Source organism: Megalops cyprinoides, chromosome 6, assembly GCF_013368585.1.
Source record: "Megalops cyprinoides isolate fMegCyp1 chromosome 6, fMegCyp1.pri, whole genome shotgun sequence".
Taxonomy (NCBI): Eukaryota; Metazoa; Chordata; class Actinopteri; order Elopiformes; family Megalopidae; genus Megalops; species Megalops cyprinoides.
In genome coordinates this window covers 11,610,635-11,630,047 of record NC_050588.1, presented here as the reverse complement: position 1 = coordinate 11,630,047, position 19,413 = coordinate 11,610,635, and the positions used below count along the sequence as shown (strand labels likewise).

Here is a 19,413-nt window from a genome sequence, read left to right as displayed (position 1 = left end):
TTCAGTGGAATTATTCATCTCTGCTAGTGATACCTCTATAACACATTTTAAGATCTCTTTCAGACATTTCAGTTGTGTGGTGACCTGTCTATTGTGGAGCAGTGTACGAAAGCACTGAGACATCTGTGCTGTATAATACCTGGACAGCCGTGTCCTAGTTTGAGGCGCTTACCTGAGACCATTGTGCCAGTTAGATAAAGCACTGTGTGAATTCATTGATTGGCTAATGAATGAACGGCAGGCTATAGATATCTCCGACTCATTCATGCTTAATGTGAACCTTCTGGCTCGGGCATAACGGACGTCCCAGAATAGTGAAGCCTGTTACGTAATCTTTGTGATGCGCCATTAGGCTCTTATCTTCTAGCACTTGAATAATTCTGAGAGGTTGCGGAGTGGTGAGTGTGATCGTGGGACTCGCTGCTCTGAGCTCGCAGTTGCCTCGCAGCGAAAGGCTGGTGATGAGAGGTGGACGGGTGAGATGTTGTTGGCACTTCTTAAGGCTTTTGCTCTTGTCTTGCAGGGCCCAGAGGAGGCAGTGTCCATACGAGAGGTGCTACAACCGATGTACATCATGGAACAGACCGGACGCCAGCGGGATTCTGCATCGCTGAGGAGCGCTGCTGAGCACTGAGAGGGGCGAGCGGGACGCGGGGGGGGGCAGGACTGTTCGTTCGGCTGAGCGCCTGGCGGCAGAGATGCCGGGGAGCAGCGGTTTCCCGGAGGGAGAGGACGAGGCAGCCGCCTCCTCCGGGACTGGGGAGGGGGACAGGGCTGCGGAGGAGGTGTCGGGACAGCTGGGCCCGGCGGGGACTGAGTCCGGGTCGGGGTCTGGATCCGGGTCAGGGTCTGGGGAGGAGGAGGGCGAGGGGGAGGAGGGAGGGGGCCGGGTTGAGACCCCAGCTGGGACGCGTGGGGGTGAGGAGAGTGGCGGGGAGCCCTGCGTCGGTGAGCAGGGCCAGGACGACGTGGATATGAACAGCGGCCACGACTCCAGCAGCGGCAACGACTGCGCCATGGACTCCTGCGGGCGCTCGTCCTCCACCAACCGCAGCTCCCGGAGCACCACGGGCTCGGGCAGCACCAAGAGGTACCCGCACAGGTGCCCGCTCCCGGGCACTGCGCCCATCAACCAAGTTACCTGTCCTGCTGCTGCTTCCAATTTGAGCACTTACAGTGCACAAAGTAATACTGTGGAGGAAATATGTGCTGCCGTGAGGCAGCTGAAAAGGCACTTGGGAAAAAACGAAACCCAGGGATAGTGTTTGGTTGAACACCAGGAGCAAACAGGCCTTGAAAGGTCCATTTGCATGGTGGTTGCCTCTGAGGTCCAGCTGGACACCCTCTTTGGGATTTATTGTACTTTGTGTATGTATAGATATGCTCCAGATGGTGCAGTTCATTGCATACTCCATCTCTGTGCATGTTGACTGGTAATTGACAGGAAAACCACTGGTGTTTTTTTAAAAAAACACCTGCAAATGCACTTTATGGAAAAAAGGGGTAACATCTGTTTTTGCGGAAACGTAGGTGCAGATTTTGTTGATGCCTGTGTTTTGTGCCTGTGCACTTTATTTGAGTATGTCCACAGTTAGGGTCACCACTTGAGTAAACAGAAATATTTTGTTCGTAGCATGTAATCGACTTGTAATCAAAAATAGCAGAGAGAGCCATCTGCCACACACTGGCCGTAGACTTGTTATCTGGTCTAGGATGACATTCTCGTGTGCGGTATCAGCTGTCTGCTCTTACGTAAGATGCCATCAGCAGCGTGCATTGGTTTGTAATAACAAAAATTCCAGCGCAGGCCGGGATGAGCCGCGGTGTTATTTTATGCAAAAACGGTGGCTGTTTTCCCCAACCCTTTCTCCACCCCTTCCCCGCAGCTCCAAGTTCCTGGCGGGATCTTCCTCCTGCAGCCTCCACAGCGGCCGGTTGGGGGAGGGGGCGCACCGCACCGAGGGCAGCGGCAGGTGAGTCTCCCGTGGTGTCGGTCATTTCGGCGGGCTCCACAAGCCCACAGAGGTGGCATTTCTTGGCGTGTAGCATATGGGCCGCACACACAGCCAGTTCCCACAGCTCCACCATAGATATACCTTTTGTGTTATTGCTCACAAGGCAGCTTGGAAACAACTCAGCCGCTGTTTGCAAGCTCAGCTCTGTTATGTCAGGCACCTCCACCTCCACCTCCTTCCACAGCACCTTGTCAGATGGGCTGCCCGCCTTTGCCAGCAGGGGGCACAGGTTACGCACTGCAGCTCCACGCGCTCGCGTGGTTTTGAGTAATGAGGTAGAGGCAGGACCTGGGCCGTGACCTCAGACGCTGACCAGGCCGTTGTCCCACGCAGCGACCAGCAGGAGCGGGAGAGGGACCGGACGCACAGGGAGATGATGCAGACCGTGCAGGAGATGAAGAAGAGGCTGCCGTCCGAGAAGAAGAGCCGCAGCAAGGCCAGCACGGTGGAGGCCCTCAATTACGCACTCAACTGCGTCAAACAAGTACAGGGTAGGTCCCTGCAGGAGATCAGAGCTGCCAGAAGAACGGCTTAGGTGCACCGTACTGCGCTGTCCCAGTGCGCTAATCGGTGATTGGCTCGTTCATGGTGACAAGACCAATCAGAGTGCACTGTATATGAAAAGGGGGGGAAAAACCCCTTTCATGTTACTTGGGTGCAAGTGGGTGCAGCTGTACAGAAGACCTAAGAGGGCCTGTAAGGACTTTGTTGTGGGAGGTGTAGAGTAATTACCTCTGCAGAGTCCGACTTTGTTTTGCTCTGGTTTTTTGTGTGGTGAGCAGAGGAGCTTAGTTATGTAATGTAGCTCCCTCAGAGGTCTAGCTGCAGGAATGCAGCGTTTTAATTTGTATTGCCAAGAACACAGAAACTTACTTCTGTGTGTTGACTTAGAGGCTGAGGAGAGAGTAGGAAAGCTGGATAATTGGGCCTGTGATTCTACCAGACACCTCCAGACAAAAGCCCGTCCCTCGTTCCCCTTGGTTTTATTTCAAGTTTCCATGACAATCTGCTGCAGGGCACCATAAAGAAACACAGGAAAGCTTTTTTTGTTGTCGTTTGCAGAATTGCAGGGTGCCAGAATGTTTCCCTTCAATTTTAAAAAAGCCTGTTAGACCTCAGCAAGATGACATTTTTGCTTCCTGTGGTCAGCTGTTTATTTAAAACCATAAACGCACTGCATGATGGATGTTTGTTTTTTGCTAAACTTGCTTGACATCAAAATTTAACCAAAAATGTGCCCTGTAACCTTTTACCTGTATATTTCCAGAAAAAATACAGTGCTTTGTAGTCTGTGTACTGGACTGGTTGTTTTTTTCCATTTACATTTGCTTTGTGTTTGAATTTTAAGGGCAAATTTCAAGTCTACCAGTGTTGAAAGGTGCATTGCCAAAAAGAAATCATAGGGTTAATGACTTTCTGACCTGTAATTTTTTTTGCTGTTGTTTTGATGCTCTGAAACTTGTTGCAACTGATTAAGCTTCCTGTCTGTCTTGCACAACAGTACATTTTCAGTGGAAGCCTTTCCTGAAAACTCCTTTGACTTGCTTTGTCTATATTCTCTACGGAAGGCCAAGAGATACCTGTGGTTCTAAGTTCATAACTTCTCTACTGGGGACAGTAGAGTCTAGCACACATCATCATTCCCGACTTTATTTTCCCTTTTCTATAAATAATAGGAAAAGAGTTGTGGAATAACTAAAACATACCCAGTTACTCTCATGGTTACATTGGTCCTATTGGCAAATTTATTGCTGTTTAACAGTTTGTGTCTTTGGCGCCCTCTGTAGCTAATAGCGAATACTACAAGCTGTTGATGAGCAACGGGCTGGAGAAGCGAAAAGAAACCACAGTCTGCACCCTGGAGGAGCTGGAGAGCATCACCTCAGAGCACACTCTTAAAAACACGGTAAATCTCCACGGCCTCGCCTCATACCCCCTGACTGCTTTCCCATGTGAAGAGCCACACTTTACTAATGTAGTAAAAAGGACAAGAGACGGTCTGTTGTTTAACTGATATAGTCAATAAACTCCTTATTAAGAGAAATAAAGGTGTTTGTCCTCATTAGGGTGAGGCTGAGGTTAATTTTTTGCCATTGACTATCTCTTATATGTGGGGGGCAATTTGACTTTGGCTGTGTTAAATACAGGTGAGCAAGTTACAAGTGTTCTGTTGTAGCTGTTATTGTTCCTTTTGTTTTCCTTTTCACTTTCACTTATTATTCATGTTTTTGCGTGTTTAGAGAGTATATTGTCTGGTTTATCGGTAGCTGTGCACCGATGCTCAATACCAATTTCCCATGTTTGCTTAACTGTCTCTGCCAGTTCTGCTGCAAATACCAGTGATTCAGGAAGTTATTTTCTATCTCAAATATTAAATGATCAGTTCTTCCTGCCAGACAGAGCCAAGCAACTGAGGGAGTGCAACAAATTTAATTAAGCTGCAGACTCAAATATTTGCATAGTGTGCTCTTACGGCTCCCTATTTCTCAAAGTTTCATAACACATTCATTAAATTATATCTACTTAAGCAGTACTAGCAAGCAGATATCAAACATAATTGAAATTAGACTAACCAAATATAATACAATACTATGTGGCTAAAGTATTGTACTTATTACTGAATGCCATTTATTTATTTTGTGGCATTCCCTTAGCAGTTTATTTGAATGCATGTATCAGTAAACAAGCCAACATCTGTTGATTCCAGCAGTTTAATTTCTCAGAACTGTGTAATGCACTGATACGGCCCTGACGCTGTTGGAGCCACGAACCTCTGGGGCATGTTAAAAAAAAAAAAACATTCTACAAAATGAAGACTGTTTATCAGCTGCGATTAGAGAGAATAGACTCCAATCTGTGTTGTGAAGGTGTCTCTTGAAAAGTCATCTGAAAATGAAGGGGCAATATGGTACTGATCTAAAAGCTTAACATTGAGGAAAGACTGCAGGGTTCTGTGAATGCAGTAAGATGACAAAAACTCAAATCATTCTGCAATGGAAAACTAGCTGGGCATCTAACATAATGAATCTCTCTTGTCCTTTAGATGATCGTGATCTAATTTATAGAACACTGAAATGATGGCTGCTTAGACAGCCATTTGCTGTTTTCTGTGCTGGGGACACCGGTGCCATTTTTCTGGCATTTGTAGGAAGGTCAATGAAGTGGCGTACTTGTGTCTTAAGATGGTTAATCAGATTTGTTTTATTGAATTTCCTTGGGCTCTTTGCAGAGCAGACACTAGAATCCACTGTTGAAGTGCTGCTTTTTGTGCCTGAAAAGCTTCTGCACTGCGGGGCTTGGTTTGTGTAAAGACTTGCAGAGCACATTGTACATTATCTTTGAAGTGCAGTTTCACCATGTTCAGCGTTCTGTAACACATGCTGTCGTGAATGAAGTCACTTTTAGTTCCTGTGCAATGATGAATGAAATGCAAATTGATGTTGTTGTCCAGCTGGTGTATCTGGGTATCGGTTGGGTCAGACTGATAAAAATAAGCATCGCGGTCTGGCCATGATCGTAAAACCCAGGGACTGTTCCGGTGCTCAGAAACTGAACAGTGAAAAGGGACAAATTTGTGAAACCGCGTGCATTTTTTCCCAGGACACGTTCGTGGTGGTGTTCTCCCTGACCAGCGGACGGGTCCTGTACGTGTCCGAGCAGGCCTCCTGCATTCTCAACTGCAAGCGCAAGTTCCTGGACTCGGTCAAGTTCGTGGAGCTGCTGTACCACCAGGACGTCAACGTCTTCTACTCCCACACGGCCCAGCCGCACCTGCCCCCCTGGAACGTGGGCTCTGACAGCGGTGAGAACAGGGTCCGCAGGCTGGAGGGAAGAGGGTGGTTATGGAGTGAGAACTGGCCTCAGGGCAGAAGCGCATGATGTACCACGCTGGCGAACCTTCTAATTGCCTCTTTTTTGTGTCCGCAGCAGGCGTTTTGTTCGAATGCTCCCAGGTCAAGTCTTTCTTCTGCAGGATCAGGTGAGGCTGCTTCAATGAAGTCTCCAACAAGTCTCGCAGCTGTAGAAAGCGCTGAGCCGGCAAGAAACGGGGGAAAAAAATTCAGAGCCACCTCTGCCGGTGTGACCACGAGGTTAACTGTGCCCTTACGCTGCATAAGATCTCCTTATTGAAATTCCTCTGCACTCTCACCGAGGGCAGCATTTCTCTTTGAAATAAATCCGCAGTCAGTGCGTGGGGTCAGCTGAATACTCCACCATTTCACATGATGGATGGTGGCTTTTCCCAACATTGGAGCCAAGTGGAGATTATGAGAGACACGTGGGATACTAATGACGTCTATAAAAGAGGGAGGGGGGGGGGGGGGGGGGGGGGGGGGGTTCAGACTTCTGCTTCTGTTAAGTACATTAGAGCAGAGCACAGTGCTATAGTTATGCATTTGGTTCAACAAATCTGAGTATGCTTTTGTAGCCACAATATGAAATACCTCATTCCCTCAGACCAGACTTAAGTCTAGTAAGCATTTTTACTTAGTAAGCTAAGTAAGCATTTTTACTATGTGAAGCAAATCAAATGCTTTTATTATTCAGCCATTTTGCCTTTTGTGGTGTGTTGTACATTTAATGATAGAGTGCTGGTAATTCAAAATGCAAATGAACCATTAGCCAGCACAGGCTCTGTCTTTAATTTACACAAAGTACACATATATATGTGTTTCTGAGTGAAGGGCCTGATGCTGTTTGCAGGGGCGGGAAGGACCGGGATGGGGAGCTGCGGTATAACCCGTTCCGCATCGCGCCCTACCTGCTGAAGGTGCAGGGGGTGGTGGGTGGGGAGGAGGAGCAGCCCTGCTGCCTGGCGCTGGCCGAGAGAATCATCTCGGGATACGAAGGTAAACCGATGGACACTCCTGCCCCTCCCTTCACCTGCTCGGGATGGCTCTGTGCTCTGGTCCTCTGTGGTGCTGAAGCATTCCCCGTGCCTCTCTCTCTCTCCCTCGCAGCCCCTCGGATCCCCATGGACAAACGCATCTTCACCACCACACATTCCCCAGGCTGCGTCTTCCTGGAGGTGGATGACCGGTGAGTACCGGTGACCGGGCCAGCATGCTGTCAGAGTGGAACCCAGGGAAAGCAACTGTCCACTGTCCTAAAACAGCTCTTTCTAAATCCCTCCTTCACCATACACCCCATTTTTTAAAGAGGTTCTGCAGTCCTCACACCTGCTTTAATGCTAAAGCTCGACTTAGGTGGTGCTGAAAGTTTGAGCATTTGATTCCCTCTACTTTCCATACAGTGATTTCTATTGTCTGCTTCTAACGCAGCATCAAAGTCATATTTTTCTGTCGCTGTGTTTAAAGAGAGATCTACTGTAGGTTTCTGGTGTGTTTAAATTGAGTTTAAATTGTTTTCTGTGTGTCTGCAGTGCTGTGCCTTTGCTGGGATACCTCCCTCAGGACTTGATTGGAACCTCAGTGCTGACCTGCCTGCACCCCGAGGACCGCACACTGATGCTGGCCATGCATCGCAAAAGTGCGTCTGCCAAACGCCGGATCTCGCATGCTCAGAGTTGTGAGACTCATGAAGTGTGTTGAGCTTTACCATTCTCTCTCTCTCTCTCTCCCTGCAGTTCTGAAGTATGCGGGCCAGCCTCCGTTCGAGCACTCCCCGATCCGCTTCCGCTGTCAAAACGGGGACTACATCACACTGGACACCAGCTGGTCCAGCTTCATCAACCCGTGGAGTCGCAAGGTGGCCTTCATCATCGGCAGGCACAAAGTCCGCACGTGAGTCCCTGTCCCGCCACTCCCAGCACCCCGAATCGGAAGGGTTTTGGGAAAGATTCTCCAGTGGTTGGAAGTCGAATAATTTGCTTAAAACTATCTTTGTCAAAGTAACATCCTGAATGGATATGAACACCATGGAATCACTCAAAGGCATAAGACGATATGCTCAGCTTGCAATACGATACATTTCATGAAGTGATTCACGAGTGGTTTACTACTCACGTTATCACAAAATGATATTCACCCCGAGAAATAATGCGTTCTTTCTGTTCTTTCTGTTCTTTCTGTTCTTTCTGTTTCCTTTATTCATATTTGAAACCCCTTGTTGTGCCAATATTTATGATGTATCGCAGGTTTGAGTGCCATGTCTATTTTTATAAAACCAGTCAATCATTGATTGATTAACGTAAGGTTAGCCGCTTAGTGCAGCTGCATAAAGTAAAAAGGAATACCGTAATGTAATATTTGACTACATGAAACTGTAGCAACATTATCCGATGGTGCTGCTAGATTTGCTAGCTAGCCAGTGAACAAGCTAGCTAACAAGCTAGGTTTTGAGACATCTTTGTTTATGTAATATTAATGTTATACCGTACAGTTCAGAGTTTCCTGCTTACTAGACTTATTTCTGCAAAGAGATGGTAAACATTTCCATCATCAGTAATTTAACGGGGCTGTTGCTGATGTGGAATGTATCACTAACGATATTTATGTTTGTCAGTACACGATGGTGTTAACAGGATGTGTGAAATTTCCATTTGTCTGTGGTACTTAGATGAATGTTGTCACGACTTGAACACAAACTGTCCAATAGGGACAGTGGGTTGGAACTAAATGATTAAATACTGCTGCTGGGGTAGAAGACAGAAGTACAGCAAGGAAAATTTTATGGACATCATCTTTCTGGAAAATAAGTGGATTGCATTCTAGACAGCTGTACTCTGAGTTACACGGCAATTTGATTTTGCAGCAAAACATTTTGCCTCGTGTCTAATAGCTAACAAGTGTTCTACCCTCCCAGGTTTGGAAAAAAATGTATATGGAATTACATCTAAAATAGAACAGACAGATTCCACCCTTACTGATATGGCTGTCCTTCCTTGGCACACACTGAACTATCCAATCTTTCCATCCCTTTTGTGTCATTGGTCTTGTGGTGGTTGGGTTGGGCATTTATGATAATCGGTTTGCTACCACATGCCATGAAGCATTGACTTGTATGATCCAATCAGAAGATGTTGTTCTGCTTTGAGCTATGATTAATATAAGCCTTTGTGTCACTGACAGCAGAATGATAGCTGCATCCATTTGGGAGTTCTTGAAGGCTCGCTGTTCCATAATCTCTGGTCCCAGTGATTATTTGATTGTTGTAATCACTCAACTCCTGGTGTAAAAGCATTTCCCCCAGTGCCTGAAGACCTCCCCTTCCTTACAGCAGGTGGGCCCCTGACCCTCTTCTCTCTCTCCATTCCCCGCAGTGGCCCTCTCAATGAGGACGTGTTTGCAGCGCGGAGCAAAGGGGACCTGCCGGTCATTCACGAGGAGATCAAGGAGCTGCAGGCGCAGATCTACAAGCTCTTCCTGCAGGTCAGTGTCTGCACAGGCCTGCAGAAATGCCGTTTTTACCAGACTCCTGCACTCATTCTCCTCGGAAGGGGTTTGGGTGGATGATCAGACAAAGGCCTGTGGACATCCCTGACAGGGCAGACTGATGAATGCGTGATTTCCCGTTACTGTCTCCTCCGCAGCCCGTCCACAACAATGGCTCCAGTGGGTACGGCAGCCTGGGCAGCAACGGCTCCCACGAGCACTACATCAGCGTGGCGTCCTCCAGTGACAGCAACGGCAACCTGTGGGAAGACACGCACCGCGAGCCGGTGAGACAGCGCCCCCTGTGGCCTGGAGTATACATGCGGCCCCTGTTCAGTTTAGATTTAGATTCTCGTATCTGTGTCAATGCCTTAGTAAACATCCTTGGGCTGGTTCATTAATGTTTCATGTCATTTGATCACAGGCTCTGACAAGAGTGTATGTGTGTGTGTGTATGTGTGTGTATATGGTGCGTAGATGACACTGCAGCAAATTTGTGCTGACGTCAACAAGGTAAAGAGTTGGGGCCAGCAGGCTTACCTGGACTCGCGGAGGAAGCTCACCCCCATTGTGAAGGCCTCCACAGGTAAACATCCCCCCCGTGAGCCAGGGACTCAATCTGCAGTTACCTGCCACCTCAGAGCTTTCAGACATCCTGTGTCTTTGTCACAGGGCCAAGAGCTCCTCTTCCTCACCCGGCTCAAAATGTGGAGGTCAGGGGTCACCACGGCCAGTCCCACGAGGAGTCCAGGAAGCAGCCGCACGTTCCATCCTACCAGCAGATCAACTGTGTGGACAGCATCATCAGGTAAGAAAAGCACCGCCACGCCAGTCCATTCAGTCCTTACCTGTTCTGCGTGATCTTGCTGCAAAAATACTTACATTGAATCACACAAGGTTATAACTGTAGCTTTTCTGATCACGGCATCATCAGTAAGTGAAAATGTTTTCTTAAATTTTGCTTTAGATCTGAGCTCATCTGAACAAATAATGTTGATTTTCAAGATATCAGCCCCATAGAGCTCAGGTCACCCCACTGTCCTCAGTCGAGACACATAATTGACATTCATCACAGCTGAATCAGTTAATAAGACAGTAGTGGCATGGATGTGTAACAGCAATGTTGTTATGAGTTTGCTTTGGTTTAAACTTAAATGTGGTCAGTGTGGAACACCTAGCTGAAGGCACGGTGGCTGCTGTCTGTATTCAGGTACCTTGAGAGCTGCACTGTTCCAGCACTGAAGCGCAAGAGCGAGTCCCTGTCCATCGCTACCTCCTCCTCCTCATCCTCCACGTCGGAGGAAGACAAGACCCCCGCGGCCCTGCACGAGGGCACGGCGCACACAGAAGGTGAGCACAGCGGGACGGTCCCAGAGACACTCGAATTATCCTGCGGCCCGGGCGAGATGTAAATGAGCCGGGCCTCATCTTCTCTTTGTTCATCCCTCCTGCAGAGGTGGCGCTGGTGGCCCCTGGGGTCCCGGACAGCCAGGTGTCGGCTGAGTCTGCGGCGGCGGTGGTGGGCGCCCCCCTGACGGACATCACCCTGTCCACCAAGGCCATGAGCGTGGTGTCTGTCACCAGTCAGTGCAGCTACAGCAGCACCATCGTCCACGTGCCCCAGCCGGAATCTGGTAAGCGTTTGCTGCAGACGGTGCCCGCAGACAGATGAGATGCATCGTTCCTCAGAGGATAATGGTCACACCGGCACCGCCCTCTTTCCTGCAAACAGAGGTGACGGCGCTGGAGGACGCCCCGATGGGCAGCGAGCAGGCCGACCCGGCCCCGCCTCCGCCCCGGCCCCAGCCCAGCTCGGCCGCCGCCCCTGAGGAGTTCCGCGTGGTGGGGCTGACCAAGGAGGTGCTGTCAGCGCACACGCAGAAGGAGGAGCAGGAGTACGTGGACCGCTTCCGGCACCGCATCCTGCAGAGCCCCTACAGCTCCTACCTGCAGCAGGACGACGGCAGCATGGCCCACTCGCACCACCATGGTGAGCAGGCAGGGGGCGCTACAGCTCACCCACAGCTTTGTAGTCCAAACAGTACAGTGCAGCCAGAGTATTATGCTGACTTGGCTAATTTTGCTGGTATATCAAACCACATTTCCTATTAAATGTGTTTCTTATGCTGAGACTCTGTAACATAATACTACATATAGCATCATATTAAGTTATGTCGCTCCTGGCAAATTGTTATGTATATTATATATGTAGTGACTGATTCTGGTCAAACATTAGTTAGTGTATGCAAACTTGCACATGGTGTTTGATCACACCAATTGGCAGGTTGCATGAAATGGCACAATACCAGTCTCACTAATTCAGACTGAGGACTAAAGTGATAATTGTTTGTAAATACATGCCAGAAGTACATCCATTGCAGCGAGGATTCCATTTTAATCTTTTTTTTTTTGTCTCTCAGGTGACCAGGCCATGAGGCCGGTAAGTGCAGGCGGATGGAACAAGTCCAAGACCGGCAAGCCGAAACACAAGCGGCCTAAACCGCAGTGCTCGTCGGACAGCTATGCCTCCCCTCCCGGGAACTGCCGCCCCCCTCGCCGGACCCCCGTGGCCCTGGACTCCTCCTGGCCCCCCTCCGAATCCTCCCAGCGGCAGCCGACGTCCGACGTGGGCTTCATGCCACCCCTGGTCATGCCCTTCCAGCACCCGTACTTCATGCTGGGGCAGGTGGGCGGGGACATGATGGGCTCCGCCCCCATGACTAGCACCCTCCTCAACCCGGCCGGCCAGCAGAGCGGGGTTCCCTTCGTTCTGAGGCCAGACCAAACCTTGCAGCCCATGCAGCCAGTACAACCCATGCAGCCACTGCAACCCATGCAGTCCATGCAGCCCATGCAGCCAGTACAACCCATGCAGCCCATGCAGCCAGTACAACCCATGCAGCCCATGCAACCCATGCAGCCGGTGCAGGGAATGAGCCCTTACATGGCGCCCGTTATGGCTCTGATCCTGCCCAACTTCCCCACCTACCCCAACTACCCCATGTACCCCCAGGGGATGCCCCCAGCGGCGGCCCCAGCCCCTCCCCTCCTCCCCCAGCCTTACAACATCGCCGGCTTTGCCCCCGCCCCCTTCCCCATGGCCCACACCCCCCAGACTCCCAACCTGGTTTCCTCCCCGAGCGCCCCGCCGTTCCTCTCCTCCCCCAAGCCGCCCTCCTCCCTGGGCGAGGACCTGGACGCCACCCAGCCGCCCGCCCTCTTCTCTAGCTCGCGCTCCAGCTCCCCCCTGCAGCTGAACCTCCTGCAGGAGGAGCTGCCCAAGCCGGCCGAGCCGCAGAGCAGCGTGGGCCGGGCAGAGAGTCTGCACGAGCAGCGCGCCAAGGGGGTGAGTCGCGCCATCTGCCCGCGCCTGGGCGCTAACACGTGTCCCTCTCCTAACCGAAATCAAAAGCTAGCCTCCGTGCAATATCATCACGCCTTGGCAAAGTCCATACTGTGTGGAAACAATATTTTGCTGCCAGAACTATCTTTTTCAAAATAGGAAACGGTATATTGTACATCTGTGTCTCATTTTTATTGTCACATCAGATTTCGGTTGTCAGCCTGTACAAATGACTGAAAAATAACGCGCTAAATGGTAAAACTAAAGGTTGCAAAGTTAGCTTTTCGATAGTGTGCTTCCACCATGTGAAGCCAGAAGAATTTTTGTTCTTCAGATTAGTTATTCTTTATTATTCTTAATTGTGTGGAGTAGTTCACACTCTCATCAAAAACCTGTTTGAACGTACCGTTCTTTTGCAGAAGATGGAGATACACGGTAAGGTAGTATGCAATATGTAAACTGGGACATCATGAAGGCAACCCGTGCTAAACGTGGAATGTCTGGACACTCGGCGGTGCTGGAAGTGTCCTGATGGCCTGCTCCTCTTCTCTCCCCCTAGGAGGACGCGCCCAGCGAGTCGGGTAACCACGACGCCCAGTCTACCTCCAGCGAGCTGCTGGACCTGCTGCTGCACGAGGACGCCCGCTCCGGCACCGGCTCCAACGCCTCCGGCAGCGGCTCTGGGGAGTCCGGCGGCTCCCTGGGCTCCGGCTCGGGCTCCGGCTCCAACGGCACCTCCACCAGCCACACAGGCAAGCCTGCTGCCCTCGCCTGCACACCTGTGTGCCTGTGCGGGATTCCTGCGTGAAACGAGGACCTCACACTCTGCCCTCTGTCACAGTGCAAGGGTCCCACCTTAGCGTGAAAAGTGACATTACGTTATTATATCCGTTTATAGAGCTGGACATTTACTGAGGCAATTCTGGGCAGGCCCAAGGGCACAGCAGCAGTGCCCCAGTGGGGAATCAAACGAGCAACCTTTCGGTTACAAGACCTGCTCCTTACCGCTATTTTACACTACTGCTCTGTCATGAAACATTAGTGGAAGGGAAGATGCGCAACCCAGGTCTTCGCAGCAAACGAGCTGGAGCTGTGTATAGGTGGAGCCTGATGTTGCTTAATGTGTCTGTCTCAAATGAGGGTTCAGACCTTGTGTCTTCCACTGTAACACTCCTTTTGTTTCGCCAGGCACAGGACTCTGCTGATTTTGTGCTGTTAAATAAATGGTTCCTGACAGGACCAGATATGTGTATTTTTACATGCGTTAGTTCATTGTTTAGGGCTACTATGCAATTCTGTGTTTAACTGGCCTAAGTTAGTAAACCCACAGGTGTGTATGCTTATGGACTTTCCCCGTGGAGACATTGGAGAGTTTTGAGAGTAATATCTTTATTGTTGTCCCTGTGTTTTATGAGCCAAATTTAAATTTAGAGTTGTAAAAGTAGCAAACAAAAGCTGATGCATTTAATCTGTCGATTGGTACAGTCATCCTGTATCCTGATCGTCCTGTTTGTGTCCTGTGCATGTGGGACTGTTTATTTTTTTCTATGCAAGCCAGCAATCTATTGCTGCTACATCTGTTACAGCTCATTTGATTATGTATTTATGATCTGATACAGCCAGTGTCTTTGGCAGTACATGACGTGTCTCATCTTGCCAGCCAATTGCCAGTCATTATTAATGGTGTGGAAAGCCTGAGGATCTTGGCCTCCGTGTCTGAAGCCACCTCTCTCTTGGTCCCTCTCTTCCTCTCCTTATTTCTCTCAGATTTAAATAGTTTTTTTTTGGCATGAAATACATTGTGTAAACACTGCCCAAGCATATAGTAGGCACATATGCATATGTACACTTTCTCTCTGTCTTGCTCTGTTTCTCTTTCTTTGTCACCTTCCCCCCTCTCTCTCACTCTCTCACTTTCCCCCCTCTCTTTCCCCCCCTTTTCTCCCACTCCCTCCCTTTCTCTTCTCTCCCCCTCACTCTGACTCCTTCTCCTTCCCTCCCTCTCTCTCTTACCCTTTCCCTTTCTCTCTCTCTCTCCCTCTTCTTCCCTCTCTCACTCTCTCATTCTGTCTGCCTCCTACCCACAGGCAGCAGCAACAGCAGCAAGTACTTTGCCAGCAACGACTCATCGGACACGTCCCGCAAAGCCCGCAAGAGCCAGGAGCCGCTGGAGCGGCCCAGCTTTGACAAGTGCGTGGAGGACTCCCTGTGGACCATGATCCAGCGGACCCCCGAGCCCGTCATGATGACCTACCAGATCCACACCAGGTACCGTGCGCCCCCCTCCGCTGCTGCAGCGCCCCCCACACAATTCCTCACCCCCCCCCCCCCCCCCCCAAACCTCCCGGTGTCACTCTGCACTCTGCCACATAGCAGACGAATCACATGTCTGGGCTGTCTCTCTCCACAGGGGAGAGGGTTAGTGCCTGCAGTCACACTCACCGAGGTAGTTGTCTCTTTGCTCTGTGCGTTGCCAGAGGTAGGTGATTTCAGCCGCCCCGTTACCGGAGCACCCCCTTTCGGTCCTCTGAGTGGAGAGTTCTCTCTCGAGGTGATATTAATGTGAGAGAATAGACAGAGGGAGCAGGCCCTGGCAAGGGATGGCTTATGGGGTTTATTGGAGGTCTTGATCGTAGACTCTTCCTCCCGGGACTTAAGCATACAGGAAATGTGGGTCCAGTTTTGTGTGTGTGTGCGTGTGTGTGCGTGTGTGTGTGTGCGTGTGTGTGTGTGCGTGTGTGTGTGTGCGTGTGTGTGTGTGCGTGTGTGTGTGTGCGTGTGTGTGTGTGTGTGCGTGTGTGTGTGCGTGTGTGTGTGTGTGTGTGTGTGAGAGAGAGGTCACATCAGGTGGTACAGTTTATGTGTATATTGTGAGTACATGCAGCGGTGCAGTGTTCATGTGTATGGAGAATACGTTTGTGGTGTGTGCGCACTGTGCAAACGTTTGCCTGTGCAGAAAGCGGCTTTAGTGTGCGTGAGTGCGGGCGCACGTGTGTGTGTGTCTGTTTAACCCGGCTGTGCAGTTGAATCTGTTTGTGCGCGTGTATGTGCAGGGACCAGGCCCAGGTTCTGAAGGAGGACCGGGAGAAGCTCCTCCTCCTGCAGCCGCTGCAGCCCTGGTTCACTCAGGAGCAGAAGGAGGAGCTGGCTGAGGTGCACCCCTGGATCCAGCAGCACACACTGCCCCAGGAGATTGACACGCAGGTGAGTGCCAGACCTACACACATGCAGCATTGCACGCACACACACACGCGCAGGTACTGCCTCCACTCACAAATACATCCCAGGAACCCCTTCTATCCCTCATACACTGAGTGTTTGCTTGCCAGAGAGGCATTATTAATAATTGCACTTTACCACTAGAGGGTTGCTGTTCTCTACATTACATTACATTACATTATTGTTGTCATTTAGCACACACCCTTATCCAGAGATTACATTATTTACATGTTATCCATTTATACAGCAGGATATTTACTGAGGCAATTCTGGGTTAAGCACCTTACCGAAGAGTACAGCAGCAGTACCCCAGTGATAAATTGAACCATCAACCTTTTGGTTACAAACACTGCTCCTAACCACTCTGCTACACAACACTGCTGCTACACAGGCAAGAAGAAGAATCATAGCAGTAGTGAGCGAGTGGGTGGAGAGGGGTGGAGGGGGGATGGAGAACAGTCTGCCTGAACAGTCTGTGTAATGTACGGCGCAGGTCAGACTGTGGCTTTCGGACAGGGATTGTTAGCGGAGCTCCTGTGTTGCTGTCCTCTCCCCGTCTCATGCCCGGTCTTCTTCCCTGTGCTGCAGGGCTGTGTTGGCTGTTGTGCTGCGCCCAACGGCGCGTCGCCTCCGCAGTCTCCACAGTCTCCGCACTCTCCACGCCTGCAGACACCCGACACGTCCTGCCCCCTCAACAGCCCGCCAGAGGACGAAAGCCCCGCCCCTGACACCTGACACCTGACACCTAGCCCCACCTCCAGGGGAGTGTAGCCACATGGACAAAACGGCCACGCCTCTCAGGGCCCCCTTGGAACTCCATCCGCCCGATCCCCTCTGCACATCAGAAAGGAGGAGGGACCTTTCTGTCTGTGTACCTTTCATTAACACACATATACTACGCAAATATGCGCCAGGAAATGCCGCTTGAGGACTTGAACCCGTTGTTTTGGCTACAGCTCAGTGTTTGTTTTTGACCAGTTCAAGAACAAGGCCAGTTATAAGTACATAACAAGTACAAGTACATTACAAGTATATAACACCAGAGATGGAGAGAGCAGCAAAGAGAGTGACATTTGAAATGACTCTATCCTCTCCTTGTCTGCTGCACCTGTATATCTTCAAATGATGGACCTCCACAACTGTGAATCTTAAACCATCCAGCAGTGTATATTTATATTTACACACAAATTCCTTTTTCATATTCTTTTGTAGATTGTATTCAAGCACGATGGTATAAATATATACATATATTATTTTTTTGATTAAGCCTCCTACGTTGGTGTTTTTTGTACAGTTTTGAGAGTTCTGTGCAAGGCTATGGATGGTGTGGCCAGGTCAGGTGTTTTCTGGTGCTGTTAGCTTCCTCTCTGTACATCAGAGGCTCTCTCTAGCCCCTTGGCCCTAGGGTTGATGTTGGGGTTGGGGGTGGGGGTGTGACCATTAACCTTTCCTGCAGTGTAGTTGTGCATAGTTTGTGCACAAGCTTTTGTAACAGTGTAGGAACATTCTGGCAGATTGCGTGTGTTTGCGAGAGGAGGTCCAACGGGTGCCACATATCAGCACACACGCAGCGGAGAATACGCACAAGATGGAAATACATGACTCTGGGACAGAGGGAGAACCTCTTTCATAAAGGACAACACCTTTTTCACCACATTCTCTTTGTATCAGTCGTGGGCCAGCTGAACTGAAAGCAGCACTCTGGGTGTTTTTTTTTTCATCCACATTAACTTTTTAACGTTTGTAATTACAAGAAGAACTTCAAGGCTGGGTTGCGTGAAATGCCTCAGTCGGCATGTCTGTTGAAGGTACACGCCCAGTGGTTTTCGAGTTCACGCGGTTGGCTCTGTACTTTTGCCTTCCTTTGGAAAGCTCTGGCATCTCTATGTGTTTAACGTTCCCTGAGTGTGTAAGGAAATTCTTGAACTCCGTATATATTTCATCGCTCCGATGAGTTCCAGCCAAGTGTTTCTCTTTGTTTCAGTGAAACTACACGTTAGACAGTACCATCTCCAATTAAAAAAAAAATGTTCTGAGTTCGCTCACCTCAGTGAAATGCAAATGTGTTTCCTGTCCTTTCTTGTGGTTTTGGCTGCTATGAAGTGATACAGACATCTGTGTGTACTTGTTGATTAGTAACTTCAGGTTATTACGTTGAAATGTATGACTGTAAGGCTTTGTACGCCGCAGGCCACAGAGCCTGTGAGTGAGTAGAGGAGGAAGGAGTGAGGCTTCCTTTACCCCCGGGTGCAAAGCAGGGCACCTTCATGTTTTTTATGTCTTTCCGTCCACCCTAAACCAACAGTAAAGAGGCGAACCAGCCTAAGTCCTCTTTTACCTGAGATCTACATTCTTAAAGCACTTGCGTGTTGCCATGTAATAAAAGAAGTTGCATACAGAACAGCCCCCCCAAAACCATTCTGTAGCCAGTCTGTTTGCGATGGCTAGCAATGACGGCAGAAACAATAGCATCCCTTACTTGCTGACTGACTGACACAGCAGTGAGCGGGCAGCTCCCCTGAAAGTAATGACAGTACCTTCACTGTACCACTAGGTGGCGAAAAGGCACTGATAAGGGGATCCACCAAAGTAGAAGCAGCCCCTGAGCACTGCCTGTTTGGGTTTTTTTTTATTTTATTTTATTTATGGAAATGTCATGCCAAAAAAATGCAAACAAAAACACTTCTGTGAAAATGTTCCGTAGTGTGTCCGTTTTCTGTTGTGGTAATGTCCCTACCTTTATTTCCCCTGTCAGAGATACTGTTTGTCTGGGATGGTGGAGTGTTGTAATGGCGCCTGTAGGTGAGGCCAGCTGGTGGCATTGTTCAGGAGAACACCCACCTCTGTGTATCTAGTGAAACTGCTGGGCTTAATACAGTTTTGCCACAGGACAGGAGTCACAGGTTTTGTACAGTATTTTTAGAGAAAAAAAAAGTATATTACAGTACCTTGTATTTTACAGTATAGGAAAACTGATATGAAGTTTATGAAAAAGACATTTTGTCAATTATTCAGGGAGGCATTTTGCGACACCATGAAATGAATAAATAAAAGATGACTATTACTCCTTTTTGGGTGTTTTGTCCTTTCCTTTGCGACTGCTTAATTGGAAGTAGTCCCTTGCTTTGAACATTTCCTGCTTTGAACATTTCCAACTCTGTATAGAAGTAATGCTGATTGTTGTGTTTTCCCTTTCCTCTCTGGAGGCTAAATCTGTGATATTGAGGATGGCTTTGTTTACATTTATGTTTTGTCTTTATTGAGGGAGCTCTTAAAAAACATAATTTAGTCTGTTGCTTTATTCTTTCACGAATTTACAATGTGACCTTATAAACATTTGGGAACACGAACAACTGCACAGAAAAACTGGTGCAATTAGCAGGCCAAGCTGAAGACAGGCCCCACTTGCACAAAATCTGATATGGCAGCGAGCCAGTGTGACCTATTGACGACGTCTCTCTGTTGACAGCCTCCGTCAGTGTGGGGAAATATATGTTTCACC

At 49.3% G+C, this 19,413-nt stretch overlaps 1 protein-coding gene across 1 annotated transcript; it reads left to right on the top strand.

Moving 5' to 3' along the window:
• Window positions 1–923: 923 nt before the first annotated feature.
• Window positions 924–17,914, top strand: per3 (period circadian clock 3). Its single transcript, XM_036530613.1, has 22 exons — window positions 924–1,090; window positions 1,887–1,973; window positions 2,349–2,506; window positions 3,803–3,921; window positions 5,616–5,817; window positions 5,946–5,994; window positions 6,720–6,865; window positions 6,977–7,055; window positions 7,399–7,505; window positions 7,603–7,759; window positions 9,238–9,346; window positions 9,508–9,636; window positions 9,827–9,935; window positions 10,022–10,157; window positions 10,560–10,699; window positions 10,804–10,983; window positions 11,082–11,339; window positions 11,770–12,695; window positions 13,252–13,444; window positions 14,780–14,960; window positions 15,746–15,896; window positions 16,500–17,914. The coding sequence occupies exons 1-22, from the start codon at window positions 975–977 to the stop codon at window positions 16,644–16,646; spliced, it is 3,879 nt and encodes a 1,292-aa protein (XP_036386506.1). The 5' UTR covers window positions 924–974; the 3' UTR covers window positions 16,647–17,914.
• Window positions 17,915–19,413: the final 1,499 nt, after the last annotated feature.

What these genes read in the sequence shown, in the direction of transcription:
- per3 (XM_036530613.1), top strand. Translation starts at nt 975, where the DNA reads ATGAACAGCGGCCACGACTCCAGCAGCGGCAACGACTGCGCCATGGAC. An exon ending in CTGCGTCAAACAAGTACAGG is followed by an intron (nt 2,507 to 3,802) that starts GTAGGTCCCTGC and finishes CGCCCTCTGTAG; the next exon opens with CTAATAGCGAATACTACAAG. An exon ending in GGCCCACTCGCACCACCATG is followed by an intron (nt 11,340 to 11,769) that starts GTGAGCAGGCAG and finishes TTTGTCTCTCAG; the next exon opens with GTGACCAGGCCATGAGGCCG.